At 49.3% G+C, this 20169-nt stretch overlaps 1 protein-coding gene across 3 annotated transcripts in view; it reads left to right on the top strand.

The window, feature by feature from the left end:
- The window catches only part of LOC119174141 (mannan-binding lectin serine protease 1), a 115634-nt gene extending 95767 nt beyond the window's left edge, over positions 1 to 19867 (top strand). For all 3 annotated transcript variants that reach the window (XM_037424960.2, XM_037424959.2, XM_037424958.2), the window contains exons 12-13: positions 18210 to 18431; positions 19218 to 19867. In XM_037424960.2, the coding sequence (XP_037280857.2) occupies positions 18210 to 18431; positions 19218 to 19442 (447 nt within the window). In that variant the 3' untranslated portion in view covers positions 19443 to 19867. The remainder of the gene's footprint in view (positions 1 to 18209; positions 18432 to 19217) is intronic.
- Positions 19868 to 20169: the final 302 nt, after the last annotated feature.

Here is a 20169-nt window from a genome sequence, read left to right as displayed (position 1 = left end):
CAGTTTTTCGCGCGATGACCCACTCGGTTACACAGAAAACATCGCTGCATGCTCTCTGGTGCACGCTTCTTTTCTTCAGGAGCCAATTTCTTCGAATCATCGGGACAATCCTTCTTGACCTTGGCCAAATTAGTTCCTCCTTGCGCTTCTAAGAATTGATCAGCCAATTCAAGCATTCCTTCAAATGACTCCGCCTTCCTCTCTTTCAAATACAGCGACAGGCTTGGGTGGCAACTAGTAAGAAATTGTTCTCTAATTAGCAGCTCTCTAAGCTCATCGTACTCCTGTGCTGTCCCTGAAAGTTCAATCCATCTGTCGAAATAATGGCAAAGTCGGGCGGCATACTGCGTAGCCGTCTCACCATCAGCTGGCTTTCCTGTCCGAAATCTGTCCCGGAATCCTTCTACAGTAAATCTAAATCGCTTCAGCAAAGCAGCTTTCACCTTTGCATAGTTGGCTGCATCGGTCGGCGTCAGCCTACCGTACACACTGAGCGCTTCACCACTCAAGCAAGTACTCAAAGCAGTTGCCCATTGATGTTCCGGCCAATTCTGGCTCTTCGCAATCGTCTCAAATTGGGGAAGGTACACGTCAAGGTCGTCTTTCCTTTCATCAAACGCTACGAGCAGCTTGCTTGGGTTCAAGCGGAAGCCGTGATCTTCCCGTTCGCTGCTTTCAACTCTAGCTTGGACGGGAGTTTCGCTTCGCTGTTGCAAACGGAGCCGCTCGAGTTCCAACTCGTGCTGCCGCTGCCGTTCCCTTTCAGCCATCTCCGCTTCTCTTTCTTCTCTCGCCCTTTCGGCTGCCAACTTTTCTCTCTCCAGCTCCAACTTCAATTGCTGCTCTCGTTCTTCCTTCAGCTGTCGCTCTTTTGCCTCTCTTTCTTCTTTCAGCTGTCGCTCCCGTGCTTCTCTTTCTTCTCTCGCCCTTTCAGCGGCCAGCCTTTCTCTCTCCAACTCAGCTGCCTTTTCTTCCTTGGCCCTCTCTGCCGCCAACCTCTCTCTCTCCACCACCTCTTTCTCCTTCTGGCTTACCCATTTCCGTAGTTCGGCGCCGGAAAGACCCATCTTCTCACCAAGCGCAACTAACTTTTCGAGATCCATTGTGTCTCGCAACTCGCAAATACAACCTTGCCGCGTGCAAAAAGTATCTGCCTAAATCAGTCTATCGGAACACTCCCCTGCACTCGTTAACGAGAACACTGAACAACACACAAAATCGTTCCGATAGCACTATCAACAACTCGAGGCTCTTTCTCACTACTTTGGACACACTGTGCACCAAAAGGTCCTGTCGCGGACGCCAGATTAATTGTCACACATGTCCCGTTTATTAGGGAGGCGATCGCCGGGCTAATTCCAAGAGCCGAAGTATCGGCCCCCCGAACCGCACCACGAAAGCGTGGACAATTTAGAAGTGGTCCTTATTGGTGCGCCAGCGGACGCCGGCTGTGGCCCAAAGAACAAGACAGAGCCGAGAGTTGATAAACAAACAAATTATATTCTCAATAATGGCAGATCGAAAACAATACACAAAAATGCACACTCCACAATTGTTGCATACAATATGTCACCAATCAAACCAATCAATCCACGTACTACACAATACAATCAGCCACACGTGAAACAACGGACACGGACAATTCACACTACAATGCAGTCGCATGCATTTAACAACCAAGACACTTAAAGACTAAAGAGATAGAAAACCTATTCAGTCCAAAGTCCTTGGAACAAAAGTCTGAATGATACTCTTCCGAGAATCACTCACTCAAAGTCCAGCGTTGTTGTCGTTCCGCAGCCCTCGAAGTTTCTCTTCCAGGAAACCTCGCCGAAGTTTCTCTTCTAGGAAACCTCCCGTCTTCAATTGGCCACTCTTCAAACTTCAACTTCTTCGCCGGAACACGTCGGCTTCACACCCGCAGCTGTTGCCACGGGTGTTCGCTCGATAGCGGTGAACACACGCTCTGGCCTGTAGCCCGAGCCTTCACCCCTCAGGTGGAAATCCTCTTCATCTCCGGCTTCGTCCCTACGGACCAAAACCTTCGCCGACTACACGGCGGAATCCCTACGCGCTCTGGCGTTAACTTCCGTCTCCTCCTGTTCTGTCACTACGGGCAGAACCTTCGCCGACTCCACGGCAGAATTCCTACGCGCTCTGGCGTTAACTTCCGTCACCTCCTGTTCTGTCACTACGGGCAGAACCTTCGCCGACTACACGGCGGAATTCCTACGCGCTCCGGCGCTAACTTTCCGTCTTCTCCTGCTTTCTCGTCTCGGCCGCTCGATTAAATACCTTCCGCGCCACCTTCCAGAAATTTCTCGTCATTTCGTCGGCGCGATACGCAGCGAAGGCTGGGGAGAGGCACGAGACGGTTCGACTGCCCTCTCCGGAGGATGATTCACTCGGTCTGACCCCGCCTCCTTCGTTCTAGAAAAATCGCGGTCTTGCTGGGCCGCCGATGTGGGGTGAGGAGGATCGTCTGCGAAGCCGTGCTTCTGCGGGGAGAGCGCGCGCCCGGGAGCCCTGGATGTTTGCTTTCTTTTTTTTTACCTCGCGGCGTTTCTGCCGCCCGTTGTCGCAAGGATTTGGCGGCGCGCTCTTGTTTAGCGCTCGTTCTGTGACATCGACCCATTTCATAGTTCGGAGGCTTCGCTACAATTACCCCGGGGTCGAAGAGGGAGCCGCCTGGCGACCTAACAGCTTGATATTATGAGCGGGTCATAATAAGCCTTCAGGCGCTCCACGTTGACGATGTCTCGCCCACGGCGGCGCATGTCGGAAGATTGTTCAACGGGTTCGATCAGATAGTTGACGGGTGAGGTGCGCTCAATGACACGGTAGGGGCCTTCGTATTTGGGACGTAGTTTAGAAGAGAGGCCAGCGGCAGAGGTCGGGATCGAGAGCCATACAAGCGCACCAGGAAGGAACGTGGGCTCAGAAGTGGTGGAGCCATCACGGATACTCTTCTGCCGCTCTTGCTCTTGCGTCGTAAAAGTCTTGGCAAGCTCGCGACACTCTTCAGCAAGACTGGCTGTCTCGGAAATAGGTGTACACTCAGATGGATCCGGCGTGTACGGGAGTATCGTGTCCATGTTGTGCGACGGGTGCCTTCCGTACAGCAAGTAGAAAGGTGAAAAACCAGTCGTGCTCTGAGGGGCGGTGTTGTAGGCGTAGGTGACGAAGGGCCGTATATTATCCCAATTAGTGTGGTTGGCAGCGACGTACATAGAAAGCATGTCGCCGAGGGTGCGGTTAAAGCGTTCGGTGAGGCCATTCGTCTGTGGGTGGTAAGCAGTAGTTTTGCGGTGGACAGAATGGCACTCCGTCAGATTGGCTTCGACGACTTCCGACAAGAAGACACGGCCTCGATCGCTGAGAAGCTCTTGGGGTGGTCCGTGGCGCAGTATAAATCGATGCAGCAGGAAGGACGCAACATCGCGCGCAGCAGCCGCAGGGAGAGCTTGGTTTCGGCGTATCGCGTTAATTGATCAACGGCAACAATGGCCCAGCGGTTACCATCCGACGTCAGAGGCGTTGTCGAATGCGATGGTAGGTTTTGAATACCCCAGAGTGCGCGCATTGCGGATCAGAATGGAAGGATTCACATATCTCTGACCGCAGACTGCGGGGTATCACGAGTAACCACTGCCGGCCGTCGGCGTCGTAATTGCGTCGGTGTAGAAGGCCGTCACGAATGGCGAAATGGCGAGCTTGACGACGCAATGCACGCGTGGATGGCGTTGCGGATGGATCAGAGAGCAAGTCGATCAGCGGGCCGATCCAATTATCCTTTCGCTGTTCGGTAGCGATTATGTCAACGTCAATGGCAGAAACAGCAGCCGAGGATACTGAGCAGAGCACATCACCTTCAGGCAGAGGAGAGCGCGAGAGGGCGTCGGCGTCAGCATGCTGGCGTCCGTTGCGGTACAGCACGCGGATGTCGTAGTCTTGTAAACGAAGCGCCCAACGGGCGAGACGGCCTGAGGGATCCTTCAATGATGAAAGCCAGCATAGTGCATGATGGTCGGTGACGACATCGAATGGGCGACCATACAAATACGGTCGAAACTTTGTAAGAGCCCAGACGATCGCCAGGCACTCTTTCTCCGTGACGGTGTAGTTTGTCTCAGCTCTCGTGAGCGTACGGCTTGCATATGCTACGACATATTCAGGGAACCCGGGTTTGCGCTGTGCCAGGACAGCGCCGAGGCCTACACCGCTGGCGTCTGTGTGCACCTCCGTCGGGTCCGTAGGGTCGTAGTGGCGTAAAATGGGAGGAGACGTCAACACATGGCGGAGCTTCGCGAACGCGTCGTCGCACTCAGACGACCACGAATTGAGGGACCCGTTACTTTCAAGGAGCTTCGTCAGTGGTGATATGATCGTGGAAAAGTTTCGTATGAAGCGTCGGAAGTACGAGCACAGGCCCACGAAACTACGCAGTTCCTTGACGGACGCAGGTTTGGGGAATTCGGCCACGGCCCGAAGCTTGGCTGGGTCAGGAAGAATGCCATCCTTGGACACGACGTACCCAAGGATGGTGAGTTGCCGTGCTGCAAAGCGGCACTTCATCAGATTTAGTTGCAAGCCGGCATTGCTGACACGTGAAAAAACTTCTTTCAGACGTTGGAGGTGCGTAGAGAAATCTGGAGCGAACACAACAACGTCATCGAGGTAACACAAGCACGTGTGCCATTTCAAGTTGCGCAGAACGGTGTCCATCATGCGCTCAAAGGTCGCAGGTGCATTACATAGACCAAACGGCATGACATTGAATTCGTACAAGCCGTCGGGTGTGATGAACGCAGTCTTCGGTCGAGCGTCATCAGCCATGGGTACTTGCCAGTACCCCGAGCGCAGATCGAGAGAAGAAAAAAATTCGGCTCCGTGAAGGCTGTCAATTGCGTCATCGATGCGCGGCAGTGGGTAAACATCCTTGCGAGATATCTTATTGAGCCGTCTGTAGTCTACACAGAACCGCGCAGAACCATCTTTCTTCGCAACAAGAACAACAGGAGACGCCCATGGACTGTCCGAGGGCCGAATAACGTCGCGTCTGGGCATATCATCAACCTGCTCGTTAATTTCCCGACGTTCAGCAGGCGACACGCGGTAGGGACATTGCCGTAATGGTGGATGGGCACCAGTGTCGATACGATGCGTAACAGCGGACGCACGACCGAGAGAACTTCGCCCGACATCGAAAGAAGAACGATATTCTCGCAACAGGTTCAGAAGCTGGGAACGCTGTACCGACGTGAGGTTGTCATCAATGTAAGGGCCAAGTACATCAGGAGATGATGAATCAGAAGTGGAAACAGCACTGATGGTACGCAAATTGGGACAACGCGAGTCATCAGGTACGTCCAGGACTTGTGCGTTATCCACTGGTTCCACTCTGCCGAGACATTCCCCTCGAACCAAGGTAACAGTGTACGGGGATGGGTTGGTCACGAAAATAGAGGCGTTGCCCTGGGTGATTTGCACGGTCGCGAAAGGTACTAGCAACCCTTTCCTTCGGCAAGCACGGTCGGATGGCGAAACGAGTGCAATTGTGTCGGAGAGTCCAGCGCAGTAGACAGATACACCCATCGTGGAGCTTGGAGGCACTATGGTATCGTCTTTCACGAGAATCTTGCTCACTTTCGAAGAACTGTCTTCCGGCGTCAAATGCGAGAAGGGGTAGAGTTCAATTTCGGCGGCGGCACAATGGATGACGGCGTCGTTGCGGGAGAGAAAATCCCACCCCAGGATGACATCATGAGAGCATGCGCGAATGATGATGAATTGGGCGACATACAGAACGTCCTGAACGACAACGCGAGCTGTGCACCCTGCTGTAGGATGGATACCATGCAAACCGGCGGTACGAAGGGACAATCCAGAAATTGGCGTCGTCACTTTACGAAGCAAGCGGCAAAATGTTTCGTCCATAACGGATACTGCAGCTCCTGTGTCAATAAGAGCAGATGCGTGAACACCGTCCACAAGCACGTCAATGACATTAGATGGGCGGCTCTGAGGGCTTTCACAATGCGATATCATCGCAGTCCTTGCCTCGGGGACTGCGACGACTAGTTTTCCCGCTCGTGAGCAGCTGAACTTGGCCGCATGGGGGACGGGGAACGACGTCGTGGAGACGGTGACCTACGAGAAGATGAAGCTAGGCGAGTTGGCGGTGGCATAGACGGCGTTTCCTCGTGATAGGTACGCCTGATCTGGCCAGCAACAGGCGACGAGATATGGGGCGTCTGTACGCGAGTGCAATAACGTGCTACGTGGCCGGCGTAACCGCAGGCAAAGCAAATGGGCCGGTTGTCGGATGTGCGCCATCGGTTCGCCGGGGTAGGTCTTGTCCATGACGCAAGAGCCGATGGACGGAACGGTGGCTGGAAAGGCTGCAGGGGGTGCTGGAGCTGAGTCTGAGAGGTCACGTCAACATACGTAGCCGGCATACCCGCTGCAAAGGATGGAGGTCGTGCGGCAGCTTCGGCGTAAGTCAGTGGGGCGGGCGCTTGAACGACTGGAGGCGGCCTGGCGAGCACTTGGGCGTAACGTGGGGGTACAGGAGCCGGAAGCTGTTGTGGGTGGTACGCAGGCATGACCTCCGCTATTTCCTGCTCAATCGCTCGGCGGATGGGGGGGAAAATGGTAGTGGCCGATTGTTGAGCAGCCGGTGGGTGGGCGAAGGGCAGGAAAGAGAACTGCCGTGCGATTTCCTCACGTATGAAAGACTTGAGGTCTGCCAGCAGTGCCACCTGGTCACAGCTCGCCTCCAAGCCTGCAAGCCCTGCATCTCGTGGTGTGGAGCGACGGGTCATCGAACGCTGCCGGCGGAGCTCCTCGTAGCTCTGGCACAGCGTGATGACCTCAGCTACTGTGCCTGGGTTTTTGGCAAGCAGCATCGTGAAGGCATCATCGGCAATGCCCTTCATGACGTTCCGGATCTTGTCTGATTCGGACATGCTGTCGTTGGATTTCTTGCATAGGTCCAGGACGTCTTCAATGTAGCTGGTGAATGATTCACCGGCCTGCTGAGCGCGTTCGCGTAAGCGCTGCTCGGCTTGCAGCTTACGAACGGCAGGGCGGCCAAAAACGTTGGTGATAGCGGTCTTAAAATCGGACCAGGTTGTGAAATCAGACGCGTGGTTGTTATACCACATGCCGGCCACACCCGCGAGGTAGAAAACCAGGTTGCCGAGTTTACCTGCCTCGTCCCAATGATTGGGGACGCTGACGCGTTCGTACATGGCGAGCCAGTCCTCGACGTCGGTGCCATCTGCGCCGGTGAAGACAGGTGGGTCGCGGATGCGGGGGACACCGGAACATGGCGTCGGCGCAGGAGGAAGCGTTTGCTGGGCGGCGTCTTGTTGCATGGTTGAAGGCACGGTACGGGATCTAAGCTCCAAGGGCATCGAATGTGAACCGAAGATGTTTGAAGGGCACAGCACTCTCCACCAAAATGTTAAGGCGTTTATTAGCCGGTCCACAGCGAACAAGCACAATGGCGACAGTAACGGCCAAGCACGGGCTCTCAGCGCGAGCGGCGTCCTTGTTGGGTAGCCCCACTAGAAGGTACTCAAGAGTTCGACCCATTTCATAGTTCGGAGGCTTCGCTACAATATATATATATATATATATATATATATATATATATATATATATATATATATATATATATATATATATATATATATATATTGTAATGATAATAAATAGTGGGGCTCAGGCAAGGGCGCAGGCTAGGTTACGGAAGCCGAGGAAGACGAAGTCAGAATAAGAACAGCCGGCCTGCAGCAAAGGCGTTGTCTCTTATTTCTCGTCGTTACAATGGCGCAGTCGACGAAGAAAACGGCTTACGTCTCGGTTTCGTCATCCAGAACGCCCGCCGACGTGCAGCCGCGATAAGCGTCGCTTGAGGACGGCGTCAAGCCCTCCTCGGCAGCTGTTTACTGACACCACCGTTCGGGGACGGCGTCAAGGCCTCCTCGGCGGCTCCAGCACCCGTTACCGGTACCAGTTCACGATAAGGAACGCCGTCACGCTTCTTCGCTGATGGAACCCGCAAGGCGTCCGTCGCGGCCAGCATCGATCCCAGCACCGACGGATGGCGTCCAGGCCTCCGTTGTGGTTCCGGGAAACTTGCGAAACTTGTCCTGGGACGCGACACGTCGCGGCAACCATGCGCACGGGCCTCTCTCACCTAGGGATGGCGTACATGCCTCCTCCATACCTGGCAACCTGTCGGCGCTTCAAGCACCCACCGTGTACGGCGTCGAGGCCTACCCGGCGGCGCAAGACCGCTTCATCTACGCCACAGTACCAGGTCACAACTCATCACACGGGTTCCGCTTGCCTGGGAACGTCGTTGACGCTTCCAGCGCCCTGGAACCCATGTCCACGATTCCTACCACAGCTGGATTTCCAAGGGACGCCGTCCACGCGTCCTTGGTCAGCAATTGTACCACCTCGAGTACCGCAGTCACTGTATCCTCCGCAGAGGCGGGCCTTGGCTCTTCGTGCGGATCACACGACAGCGCAGCGGAGCTGCAGCATACCATCGCGCAACTCCGCGTCACGACCAACGCCCTCATAGCGTCGAGCTCCCAGCTATGTCCTGCCATCTTGCCAACATTGTGCGCACTCAATGCCATGTTGGCTGCGGCCGCCTCACAAAACTTCGAGGTAAGCTCGCCCGAGAACCGTCGCAATCTCGGGCGTTCTCTCACGGAGGTATCAGAGCAAGTGAACTGCTTGGCGTGGGCACATTTCGGAGTTTTGCCCGCAGTCCCGCCATCGCCGATTTCCTTCGAGCTACCGGAGTTTCGCGGCTTCCAGGACGATGCCAAGGAATGGGTGGCAACCGTCAACGCTGTCGGAGATCACGCAGCGTGGACGGACCAAAAGAAGTGGGGCATGGCCATAGACCGCCTTCGGAATGCTGCCGCGGCTTGGCATCGATACGAAGGCGTGCGGCAGACATCCTGGGTGGACTGGAGTGACAAGCTCATAGCTGCTTTTGGACGGAGTCACCATCACCTCTCCACGACCACCCAGTCTTACGCGACCGCTACCGAGAATAGATCCCAGAAGGAGACCACCCTCGCGGCTTCAGCTGTATTTTGCAGCTTCCCGACAGCCAATTTAACCACCTACCCTGGGACGAACAACCCTACAGTGTTGACCCTCACTTCGAAGCGACATCTCCTGATATCACGTCAGTCTGTGGCCGAGTGTGCGGACGTCTGCCACACGCTAAGCGCCGCCTCCTTCAAAGTCACTGTCAACAAAGACCTACCAGAGAAGGTAATACTTCCGGTTAGTGACAGGTCATCTCACAATGAAGGCTCTACTGCACGTGAAACTATAGGAATAAACAGCTTGGGCATGAGTCCGACAAAGGCAGTGCTGCAAGAGCACGCGTTGCCTCTCAAGCTGCAACCTGAACTCGGCTCTCAGATGACTACAAAGACACCCCGACGCCCCTTGCCACACCGCAAGCAACGCAGGCGTCGACGCTCAGTGCAGCAGGTGACGGTGCAGCGTGGACTATTTCCAGCATTTGTAACACGACTGCGACAGGATGCTCAAACCGACGAGATTAAACCAACGCGGCCACTTTGCAGGAGTCTGTATCTCCTGCTAGCGGCATCTTGTCCAAGTCAACAGCGTTGGCCCCATCGTGGACGACGCCTGCACCGACCATCACGTCACAGCCAGTGTCGTCCTCCGGAATCTCCTTCAACAAACTTCCATGTGAAATATCAGCTTGGCCGAGCCCGGCCACCCCGGAATAGTCAATGCCGCCCACCGGAGACATTGTCGGTAGCCCACGAGGCTCGCAGTCGGGGCCGAGTGTAATGATAATAAATAGTGGGGCTCAGGCAAGGGCGCAGGCTAGGTTACGGAAGCCGAGGAAGACGAAGTCAGAATAAGAACAGCCGGCCTGCAGCAAAGGCGTTGTCTCTTATTTCTCGTCGTTACAATATATATATATATGCGTATGTGTGTGTGTGTGTGTGTGTGTGTGTGTATCATCAGCCGGACTACATCCACTGCAGGACAAAGGCCTCTGCCATGTTGCGCCAGTCAACTCGGTGCTGTACTTGCTGCTGCCAATTTATACCCACGAACTTCCCAATCTCATCCGCCACCTAGCCTTCTGTCTCCCCCTAACGCGCCTGCCTTTTCTGGGAATCCAGTCAGTTTTCCTTAATGAGCAGTGGTTATCCTGCCTACGTGCTACATGCCCGGCCCTTGTTCATTTCTTTTTATTTCAACCATGATATTCTTAAGTAAGGTCACCACCTTCAAAACACAATTTTCGAAAAACATTTTGGAAATTTCACATTTTCTATTTCTGTATCCATTCAAGAATACTTAGAAAAAAAATCACGTAGCTCTATTCAGTTGCTCAAATGTTATCACCATTTTTCAACCCCTGAAAGTTGATGTTTTCGTTTCCACAAAACCTACCATTTCTTCACAAATACTTTTCATGTACATCATACGAAATGTTAAGTTATCTAAATACGTTCAGAAGCTTCTGGAACATAACGTTTTCAGTTTATTTTAAAATTTTCGCTACTTGTTTGCAGTACTCCACTAGTAAAATTGCGCACGTTTTCGTTGAGCAGTCAGTGTTTTTCTCTAAGCCATTTCGAGTTCATGGATGTTCTTCTAGCTTTTAGAAGAAAGTTATAATATTGCATGAAAATTGGCGAAGTATAGGACGACAAAGAAGCGTAAACGCAAGTTAGCCATTCAATAAACCATGCGTTGACCCACTGCGCAGCATGGAGATAAGAGTCACCTACAGACACAAAACGAGCTAGGGAAAGCTACTCCGTTTGTTTCGCTCAAAAAACAAAAAAGCTTGCATCACATTGAAATAGGTCCCAAGCTTTAAGCCTGGTGAATTCCAGGCGTATTGATTGTTTGTTTGTTCCATGGACATTCGATTCGAAGTTTTAAAGCATTTTTTTTTCAAAAAGTACTTTTTTTTGCATTCTAGTGTTACACGAACAATGCTTCTAACCAATACTTCCCCATAAAATTTTGCGTGATGTTTTTTTATAGGTCGTGCGGTGCATTCAAGCAAAATTCTTGATCTCAAGCGGTGACGTTTTGTAATATGGCCAACTTCGTGCAAAATAAACTTGCCGAATATCAACTTTTTGACTCTTTTTTTGATAATGCGTTTAGGCTTCAAGATATGATGATCGTAGAGGTTAGGTGCACAGGGTGTTTTCCTCACTATGTATAGCTGCCAAGTCACTTTTGAGCCGCACAAAAAGTTTTTAGGTTATCACTGTTGGCGCAACATGTATATTTTGACACTTTCTGATTTTTATAAAGTTAATGTTTAACATTTTTAGTTATTTCTTCATCTGTGTCTTAAAGTCTTCAAAGCCTTACAAGCCAAAACCATAATTGTAACTTTTAGACTGAAACGAACATTTATTCTGGAAGATGTTGGCCTACCTAAACCCCGGTTTGTTCCCTGATACGTACACTCTACTCTCTTGTTGTCTCTTAAGGTTACACCTACCATTTTTATTTCCATCGCTCATGGCGTTGTCCTTATTTGAAGCTGAACCCTCTTTGTAAGCCTCCAGGTTTTTGCTGAGTTAGTAAGTACCGGTGATATGCAGCTGTTACATACATTTCTTCTCAAGTATAGTGACAATCTACCAGTTATGATATAAGAGTGCTTGCCGAATATGCTCCACCCCATTCTTGTTCTTCTAGTTACTTTATTATCGAGGTTCGGCCCCGCGTTCATTACCTGTTGTAAGTAGACATAGTGTTTTGCAACTTCAAGTGCACTATTACTTATCTCGAAGCGCTGTTCTCTTCCAAGCTTTTTGCACACTACTTTTGTTTTGTGTAGATTATTTTAAGACCTGCCTTTCTGCTTTCCTCGTGTAATTCAGTGATCATGAGTTGCAATTTTCTCCTGAGTTACTCAGTAATGCAATGTCATCGGCTAAGCGCAGGTCACTAAGGATCTCTTCAGTAACTCTTATCCCTATCTCTTGCCATTCTAGGCCTCTGTAAACCTTCTGTAAGCACACGGTAAGTAGCATCGGGCAGATTGTATCCCCTTGTCCAAAACTCATCACGGCACGAGCACTTCAATAGATATTAGTTATATGAGTAAACGACAGTTCTCCAGAGCGTCAAGAAAACAAAAAAGTATACGTAGGTTACTTAGACATATAATATTAATAATAATATTGCTTTATTTTGTATCAATAGTGTGATGAAGAACAGCTGCAGGTGAAAGCTGCTCTCCAAAAGAGGCACCTTGACTAAGGCCCACAAAGGCCTAGCCAACGTCGGAAGAAAACAGTGCTTTGAGATAGGTAATAGTGCCCTTGAAGTTGTAAAATACTATGTCTACTTATAAGAGGTAATAAACGCGAAGCTGATCCTCGAAATTGAAGTAACTGGAAGAATAAGAATGGGGTGAAGCACATTCGGCGATTCAGCATTAAGTTTAAATTCAAGTTCTTCCTTATAATTAAGTATGTCATGGTGCTATGATATATTTTAGGCAGCTGCGTCATTTCGTGGCTCTGTAACTTACCACATATATATATATATATATATATATATATATATATATATATATATATATATATATATATATATATTTCAGCAATGCAGATGTGTAACGTTTAAAATAAATTTCCAAATTTATTCAGAAAATAGTTTAGCAACGTTTTTATATATCTGCTATGACGTGTCAGCTGCATCCAGTGCCCAATCACACAATATTCTTTTAGCCTAACAATAAAGGGGCCCTGAAACTCCTTTTTAGGTAAAAATTCAATGGAGTCAATAAAAAGCTTGTTGCCTTACGAATTCAACACCACAAAAAATTTAGGAATCCTTCCAGTACCAGCAGAGTTAAGAAGATTTTTCGCACACAGCAATCGCATTCTCTCTTCTCTCATCCCGACTAAGGCCCTGGAAGCTAACAGGAGTGGAGGGCATAAGAAAGAAAATGAGTCACGCGCAGCTTGTTCTCCAATTATTTTGTTTATTTATTTACAGATTACGTACATCGATGTTTAAGCAGTACGTAGCAGGAGAACAAAAACAACCAGTACTATGGAATACTAGCAAAACATATGAACACACGAACAAAAAAGGCCGTGATATTTATCAAGACTTAAGGATGCATCACGAAATACATTTCTAATACACGTAGTACATACATATTGCAAGAGCGCCTTCACAGCATATATAAAAAAATATTACTTCTTATATTTACTTAGTCGTCATCCCAATGAAAAAAGAAAAAACCAGCGTCCATAGCGTGATGCCAGTACGTCTTTTGGCCCTAGTACACGCTGGAAACAGTGTTACACGCTGGTATTTACTGGTACTTCGCTGGTCACACTGGAAAATAGCTAGGTCGCAGTGGTAGGGGTGCTGGTTTGATCGCTGTGATGCTGGTGCACAATAGGAAGCGCTGGAAGCGCTGGAATTTGCACTTAAGTGCACTGGTGCGCACTGCAACACACACTGTTTGTGGCGTCTCTCATAATCATATGGTGGTTTTGGGACGTTAAATCCCACAAATCAATCAAATCAAGCATGCATCACGAAATACATTTCTAATACACGTAGTACATACATATTGCAAGAGTGCCTTCACAGCATATATAAAAAAATATTACTTGTTATATTTACTTAGTCGTCATCCCAATGAAAAAAGAAAAAAACCAGCGTCCATAGCGTGTTGCCAGTACGTCTTTTGGCACTGGTACACGCTGGAAACAGTGTTTCACGCTGGTATTCACTGGTACTTCGCTGGTCACACTGGGAAACAGCTGGGTCGCAGTGGTAGGGGTGCTGGTTTGATCGCTGTGACGCTGGTGCACAATAGGAAGCGCTGAAAGCGCTGGAATTTTCACTGAAGTGCGCTGGTGCGCACTGCAGCACACACTGTTTGTACCAGCGCAGAATAGACGTATATATAACGTGTACAGGGTTATGTTTCAGTATTGTTGAATATATGGCACTCGATTTGACAGCACGGATAAGTGCTATCCTAGCAGACCTCGAGCATGCCTCACAATTTCGCATGTCACACATCATGATCATGATCTGTGATACCCGAAATCACTGTCATTTATTGTTTTAATTTGGAGTGAGAAAAATTGCGTTAATAACCTTAAGCAGCCAACGCAGAAGATTGTCTTACTAGCATGCTATATTTTTATAACTCACACAATGTCAACAACAGCGGTAATGATTGCGGTGCACGTGCATTGCAGCAAATAATGCACGTTTTTTGCATGTCTTCTGCGTATTGCATGTACCAATTTGGCATCAGTGATGTATTGGTGTAACAATTTCCTGTTGCAGTGTTTGTAATTCAAGAGCTAGTCGCCACTCCCAATAGAAACAGCGATTCGTTTACGCCACAAAAATGACAAGACGTAAATGCTCTCTCGAGGCTTCACAAGCTTTCTCATCGGAGGCGAGCAAAGCTGCTTTCATTGAATATAACCACAACAGAAATGCATGTCTGATAATGCCTGTCTTTATACTGACTTCAGGTAACTGTTAGAAATCTTTTGAAGCTCAAATGCAGAAACGTCAAGCACCGCAACTCAGCTGCGTCGAGAGCGGTCTTACCCAGTGCCCCGTCAGCGAGCATTAGGCATATAGCGCATCGGTATACATGTTACCGGGGTTTCTCGCTTTGAGTACACACAATTTTAAAGTAGAAGAACGCCTGTAACGTATTGTTGAGATACCCTTCAACCTAAATCAACCATTTTTCCTCGTGCGCGGTGCCCGTACAAGGAGCGACAACGATCGAGGAGGAGGTAAAACTTTATTAGACCAAGGGATTCGGGCACTTACGTCCCAAGGTCCCCGCACGACCCCACTGCGCTATGCGTTCATTAGTTCATGCAGTTCCATAATGTGGGCGGCCTGGTCAGTGGCGATTTTCTGCTTGGCCGGGTCCGTCGAGCGCAGCAAGGTCTCCCATTCCTCCCATGTGGTCAGTGGCTCCGGGCCCCGCGGGGGATGGTCCGCCGGGCATTCCATGAGAATGTGGGTAAGAGTAGCGTGGGGGTGAGTGCATTGAGCACAGGACGGGGCGTACGCTCCTGGGTAAATGCGGGAAAGAAAATAGGGGGAGGGAAGGGTGCGGGTCTGAAGGCGACGCCATAATATTTGGTGAAAATTTTTGAGGGATCGGTGGGGTGGTGGGTATAGCTGGCGTTCGGCGCGATATGACTGGGTGATCTCGTTGAACGAATGCATGCGCTCCCTGGAAGAGCGCGACTCCGACTCCGCCGCCGCCCGGTTGATGAGACCTCGGGCGTGGTCATTGGCGGCTTCGTTGCCGGGATTTCCAGAGTGCGCAGACACCCAGATCAGCTCCACATGGCGGGCCGGGTTTTTGGTGGGCGAGCTGAGAATTCTGAAAGCGCTCTCGTGGACTCGTCCTCGCGCGAAATTTAGGATCGCGGTTTTCGAGTCGGAAAGGATGTACCGGGCATCAGTGTGTGCGAGGGCAAACGCGATCGCCGCTTCTTCCGAGGATTCCGGGGTGGATGCACGAGGAAGGTGGAGAGTTGCAATGGGTTGGAGTGTGCGATCAACGACTGCAACTGCCGCGTCGTCGCCTGTGCAAGCTGCATCCACCCATACGGCGTCCTCTTCAGAACCGTAGTATTTGTGGAGAGCTTTTGCACGGGCCTTGCGGCGGGCCGAATGGTAGGTAACGTGGGTGTTTCTTAGGAGAGGTTTAAGTATTATCTGTGTGTGTATGGGTCGGGGGATTGGTAGAAGTGTGGGGTCGGCTGCTGGTATGTGAATATTGAGGGTGTTAAGTATGTAGCGTCCGGTGAAAGTCTGAGCTAAACGAGTGTATTGCGCTCGTCTGTGGGCCTCAATGAGTTCGTGTGTGGTGTTATGGAGCCCAAGCTGAAGAAGTTTAGTGGTCTGTGTGTTAGGGGGGAGGTGTAAGGCCACCTTGTAGGCTTTACGAAGCATGGCATCTTGGGTGACTATTTCTTCTTGTCGAAGTCGGAGATCGATGTGTCGCGCTTTCAGCAACGCTGCAGGCTGTCACCGAAAGCTGCTGGGTGCAGTAGCCGGTACTTGAATGGCCTTTTTGTAAAAATACGCAATCCTTAGTTCGTAATTTGGAACGCCTCAGTGGACTAACACACTGGCGTACTTTTTCAGTGGATAGAATTAGTACTTTATTGAGCGGCTTTTTAGTTGTAGGTATCAATATAACTGCAAATCCGTAGACTTGCACGCCTGCTGTATACTGCCATAACGTTGCCTGCGAGGTCACGCTAGCCACTATTGAATCGTGTACACACATATGAATCGAACAAGGCACCATAAAGCTTGCGTACATGTTGACCAGTAGCAAAAGCGAGAAACGGCTTTCAAAAAAAAAAAAGAAATCGCCAGTAACAGCCGGTATATAGTTTATCGGTGTTCCTAATGTCCATTTGATATTTTTGGGAGTAAAGATGTGAATTACTCAAAAATCTTTGTGCTCTTGCTAACATGCGCATGTCATTCGGTGCCCCGCAGCCGTTCGTTAGTGTCGAATAAAGACGCAATGCTTATTTGGAAAGCAATATCGCATCGATGTTGACTGTGCGACTTGTAAACATGAAGCCGAACGGCACGTTCATTGGATAAATAGTCGCTTTACATGCAGCTAGACATAATGTGGTGCGGTGTAGTAACACAATAAATAAAGAAATATCTTGTGCGGTGTAGCGAGCAGATTACTCGGTTGGGAATCAGAAAGTGGCGAGTTTAAATCCTCCAGTCGGACGTGTCTTTTTTTTTTAATGCCTCAATCTGTTCTATACAGTTTCTTTTACTGATATATTTATTTATGGCGAATACGCACCCCCGTTTTAGCGCTGTAAAGCCGTTTTGTGCTGTGTACCCAGCGCCTCCAAGTAACATGCCGCTGCATATTTCTCTTATCAAGCGCGATACTGGGCCGATAACACGGCATGGCACTGGACGCTGGTGCCCCGTGGCTCTGGGTTTCGCAATAGGGCAGTTAAGCTGTTCCACTCTCTTGTTGTTTTTGGGAATAATGAGTCGAAAAAAGTGTTAGATTTGCATTTGAAGTTAGTTATCTTTTTTGATATTATCACAGCGAGTGAATGTGTAGAGTGGTTGAACATGGTAGCTATTGTGATTGATTCCTGTGTTATAGTGATATACCTGGTGCAACAGTTTAGGCCGTAGTTCCTTTATACGTATACACGTAGCAGACCTCATCCCAAAGTGGCCTTCATTTGTGAAAAGCTGGCGTGGTGGCTAGCCCCGCCGCGGTGGTCTAGTGGCTAAGGTACTCGGCTGCTGACCCGCAGGTCGCGGGTTCGAATCCCGGGTGTGGCGGCTGCATTTCCGATGGAGGCGGAAATGCTGTAGGCCCGTGTGCTCAGATTTCGGCGCACGTTAAAAAAACACAGATGGTCGAAATTTCCGGAGCCCTCCACTATGGCGTCTCTCATAATCATATCGTGGTTTTGGGATGTTAAACCACACATATTAATCAAATCGATCCCCGGGAACATCTTGACTTGTGTAAAAAGAGCGGCACTGTCCTCGACAGCTTCTTAGACAGCGGCAGCGTACGCCAACAACAGTAGTATAGCATCGATTATTGCATTGCCCTATGAATGTCCGCGCAATTGACTATGATTAAAACTTGTAAAAATTACACTTTGCTACATTCACCATGCCGCTGGAGATATCCCTCAGCCTCTTCTGTTTTTCCCTTTTATTATGGTAATATTTATAACCCTCATTTCCGGCGTAAATATCAGCTATAGGAAGGCTGAAGAGTGTCAGGGACGCTCCCGCTGGGCCACTTCTACATACCAGTCAAAATTGTGGTGTATATAGCCTAGCACTGCTATGTACAAAAACTTACGTTCAATTTTTTTTGCACCCGTCTAAACCTGGCCTCATTTTGATAAAAAATAAATGTGAATACGGCCTTGCTATTGCATTTAGGAACACGTTAAAGATCCCCAATGGCAATACGGTATTTCTAATGAACATACCGTTATTACGGCAAGTACTACTACTCGGCATTTCATTCAGTTAATATTGCCCTTATTAGATGTAATATTATTTTGCGCACCATATTCACCTGTATAAACGCCGTTGATTCGTTGCAGGTCGAGCTGGCGGAGCATGTTCCTTTCAGCACGCTCATCAGACCCGTGTGTTTAGGAGAGGCAGACCAGATCGAGAAGGACTTTTTTCTGCACTCCAAGCAGAAGGCGTTCGTGTCTGGTTGGGGCCGTACCATGAACAACAAGCGCGCATCCAGCCGCCTGCAAGAAGCTGAGGTGCCGATTCATTCGCCTGACATCTGCCGACGGTCCACAAACTTCACGGTACGCACGAACCAACTTTTGTCTACTCTGGCGTCCTCTCAGAAGTATTGTAAGATGTTCGAGTCTTCCTGAAGATGCTTTAGAGACCACAGTCCAACCAGTTTTTGTAGCTTGCGAGGGCATCTCTCCAAAAGTCTTAGTATTTTCTCCAACTTCTTTCGTTCATTTGAGTTTTTATGCATTCCAAAAGAACATATTCTTGTAAGACGTGCAAACAATATATTTATTTGTTCACTTCATTGGCATACATGAATACACAACGACACAGATGAAAGAGGGAAGGAGCAAGCTAGCAACTGTCACCTGGAGGGGCACAACGCCTACTCACTCTTTCAGAAGGACGGAAGAAACATAGAAAAGGAAGATAAGAGGGGAGAAAGAGGAAAGAAGAGAGATAAGTATAGAAAATCGCTTGTGATGAACAGCCATCTTTAGCTACACACGAAGAGATCTCCTAGTCTGCACACACTGAGTAGAGCTAGAAGAGAAATTTCTGCTTGCAAATGACATATTGCAACTCTAACTCCTGCAATCAAGCTGCACGTGGTCACGTTATTTTTTCTCAGTTGGCTGCAGGGTTTTTATCTATTCTTCTTCTTCTTCAACTTTTGGGTAAACTTTTTTGTGCCGCAGAAGGTCTAGAATCTATCCGCAGCAAGATATCAAGAGAATGACAGAATTAATCCTTCTGTTCAGCTTCAGAGCAATGAATTTCCATTGATAGTTGCGTTCGTGTATGCCAGGTGGCACTTGTGTATTGATAATAAAACGGTTTAACATGCGCAGGTGACCGAGAATATGTTATGCGCGGGTGCAACGACGGGAGGAATCGCACGGGATGCCTGCGACGGAGACAGCGGCGGACCCCTGGTGGCGGAACGCGGAGGCCGGTGGTACCTCCTTGGAATCGTCAGCTGGGGTGACAGCGTACTGTGTGGTACCAAGGGCAGCTATGGGTTCTACACCAAAGTGAACCGTTTTCACCAATGGGTCAAGAGCATCATCAGCTGAGACATTCGACGCACCGTCACTCGGCCGAGTGACGGAGAACCAGATTAGTCCACTCTACGTCAAGTCAAGCCCTGGAAGTGTCCAGGCCCAACTGAACTTCTCAGGACAGGGGGGAACGACCTAACCACCTCGACACATTACAAAACATACAGACGAACATGCTCACGAACACTAGGCTACATCGCCTGAATAGAGTGAAGTACAGCTGTGACTCTGCTATATAGTTTCAGTGGTCATTACTCAGGCGTCAGAGATTTCAAGGAGAACAAAGGCATGATAGTCAGACAAAAGCCGAAATTTCAATGAATAGGGGGTGAACTTCAAAACAGATGGCATATGCAGCAACACCGCGTACACTATTGAACCCATTAACCCACCCGACGATATACTTAAGCACCAAGTGCAATATTTATGCTCATATTCAGTGGCAGAAGGCGTGGTAGCATGGGGAACTGTCATTTACCGGTATTCTACTTTTTAAGAACGCTAGACTGGAAGATGCATGTTGTCATTCGGAGGAAACACAAACGTCGTTTGGCGGTTACCTAACATTCCAAACGCTAGTCCTAACGAGGGCAATTCAGATGCTTTTGTGATAAAAATGACACTACCTGGTATACCCTGTTAGGTGGCAACACTAAAACGTAGTCGGCAGATACTGTCGATAGATTTCACGAGAAAATGAAAATGAAGTTTTCATTTTCGAAAGCCTGGCGTCTACTTTATT

This window comes from Rhipicephalus microplus, chromosome 5 (assembly GCF_043290135.1).
Source record: "Rhipicephalus microplus isolate Deutch F79 chromosome 5, USDA_Rmic, whole genome shotgun sequence".
In the NCBI taxonomy this organism is placed as follows: Eukaryota; Metazoa; Arthropoda; class Arachnida; order Ixodida; family Ixodidae; genus Rhipicephalus; species Rhipicephalus microplus.
This window is presented reverse-complemented; position numbering and strand designations above follow the sequence as displayed.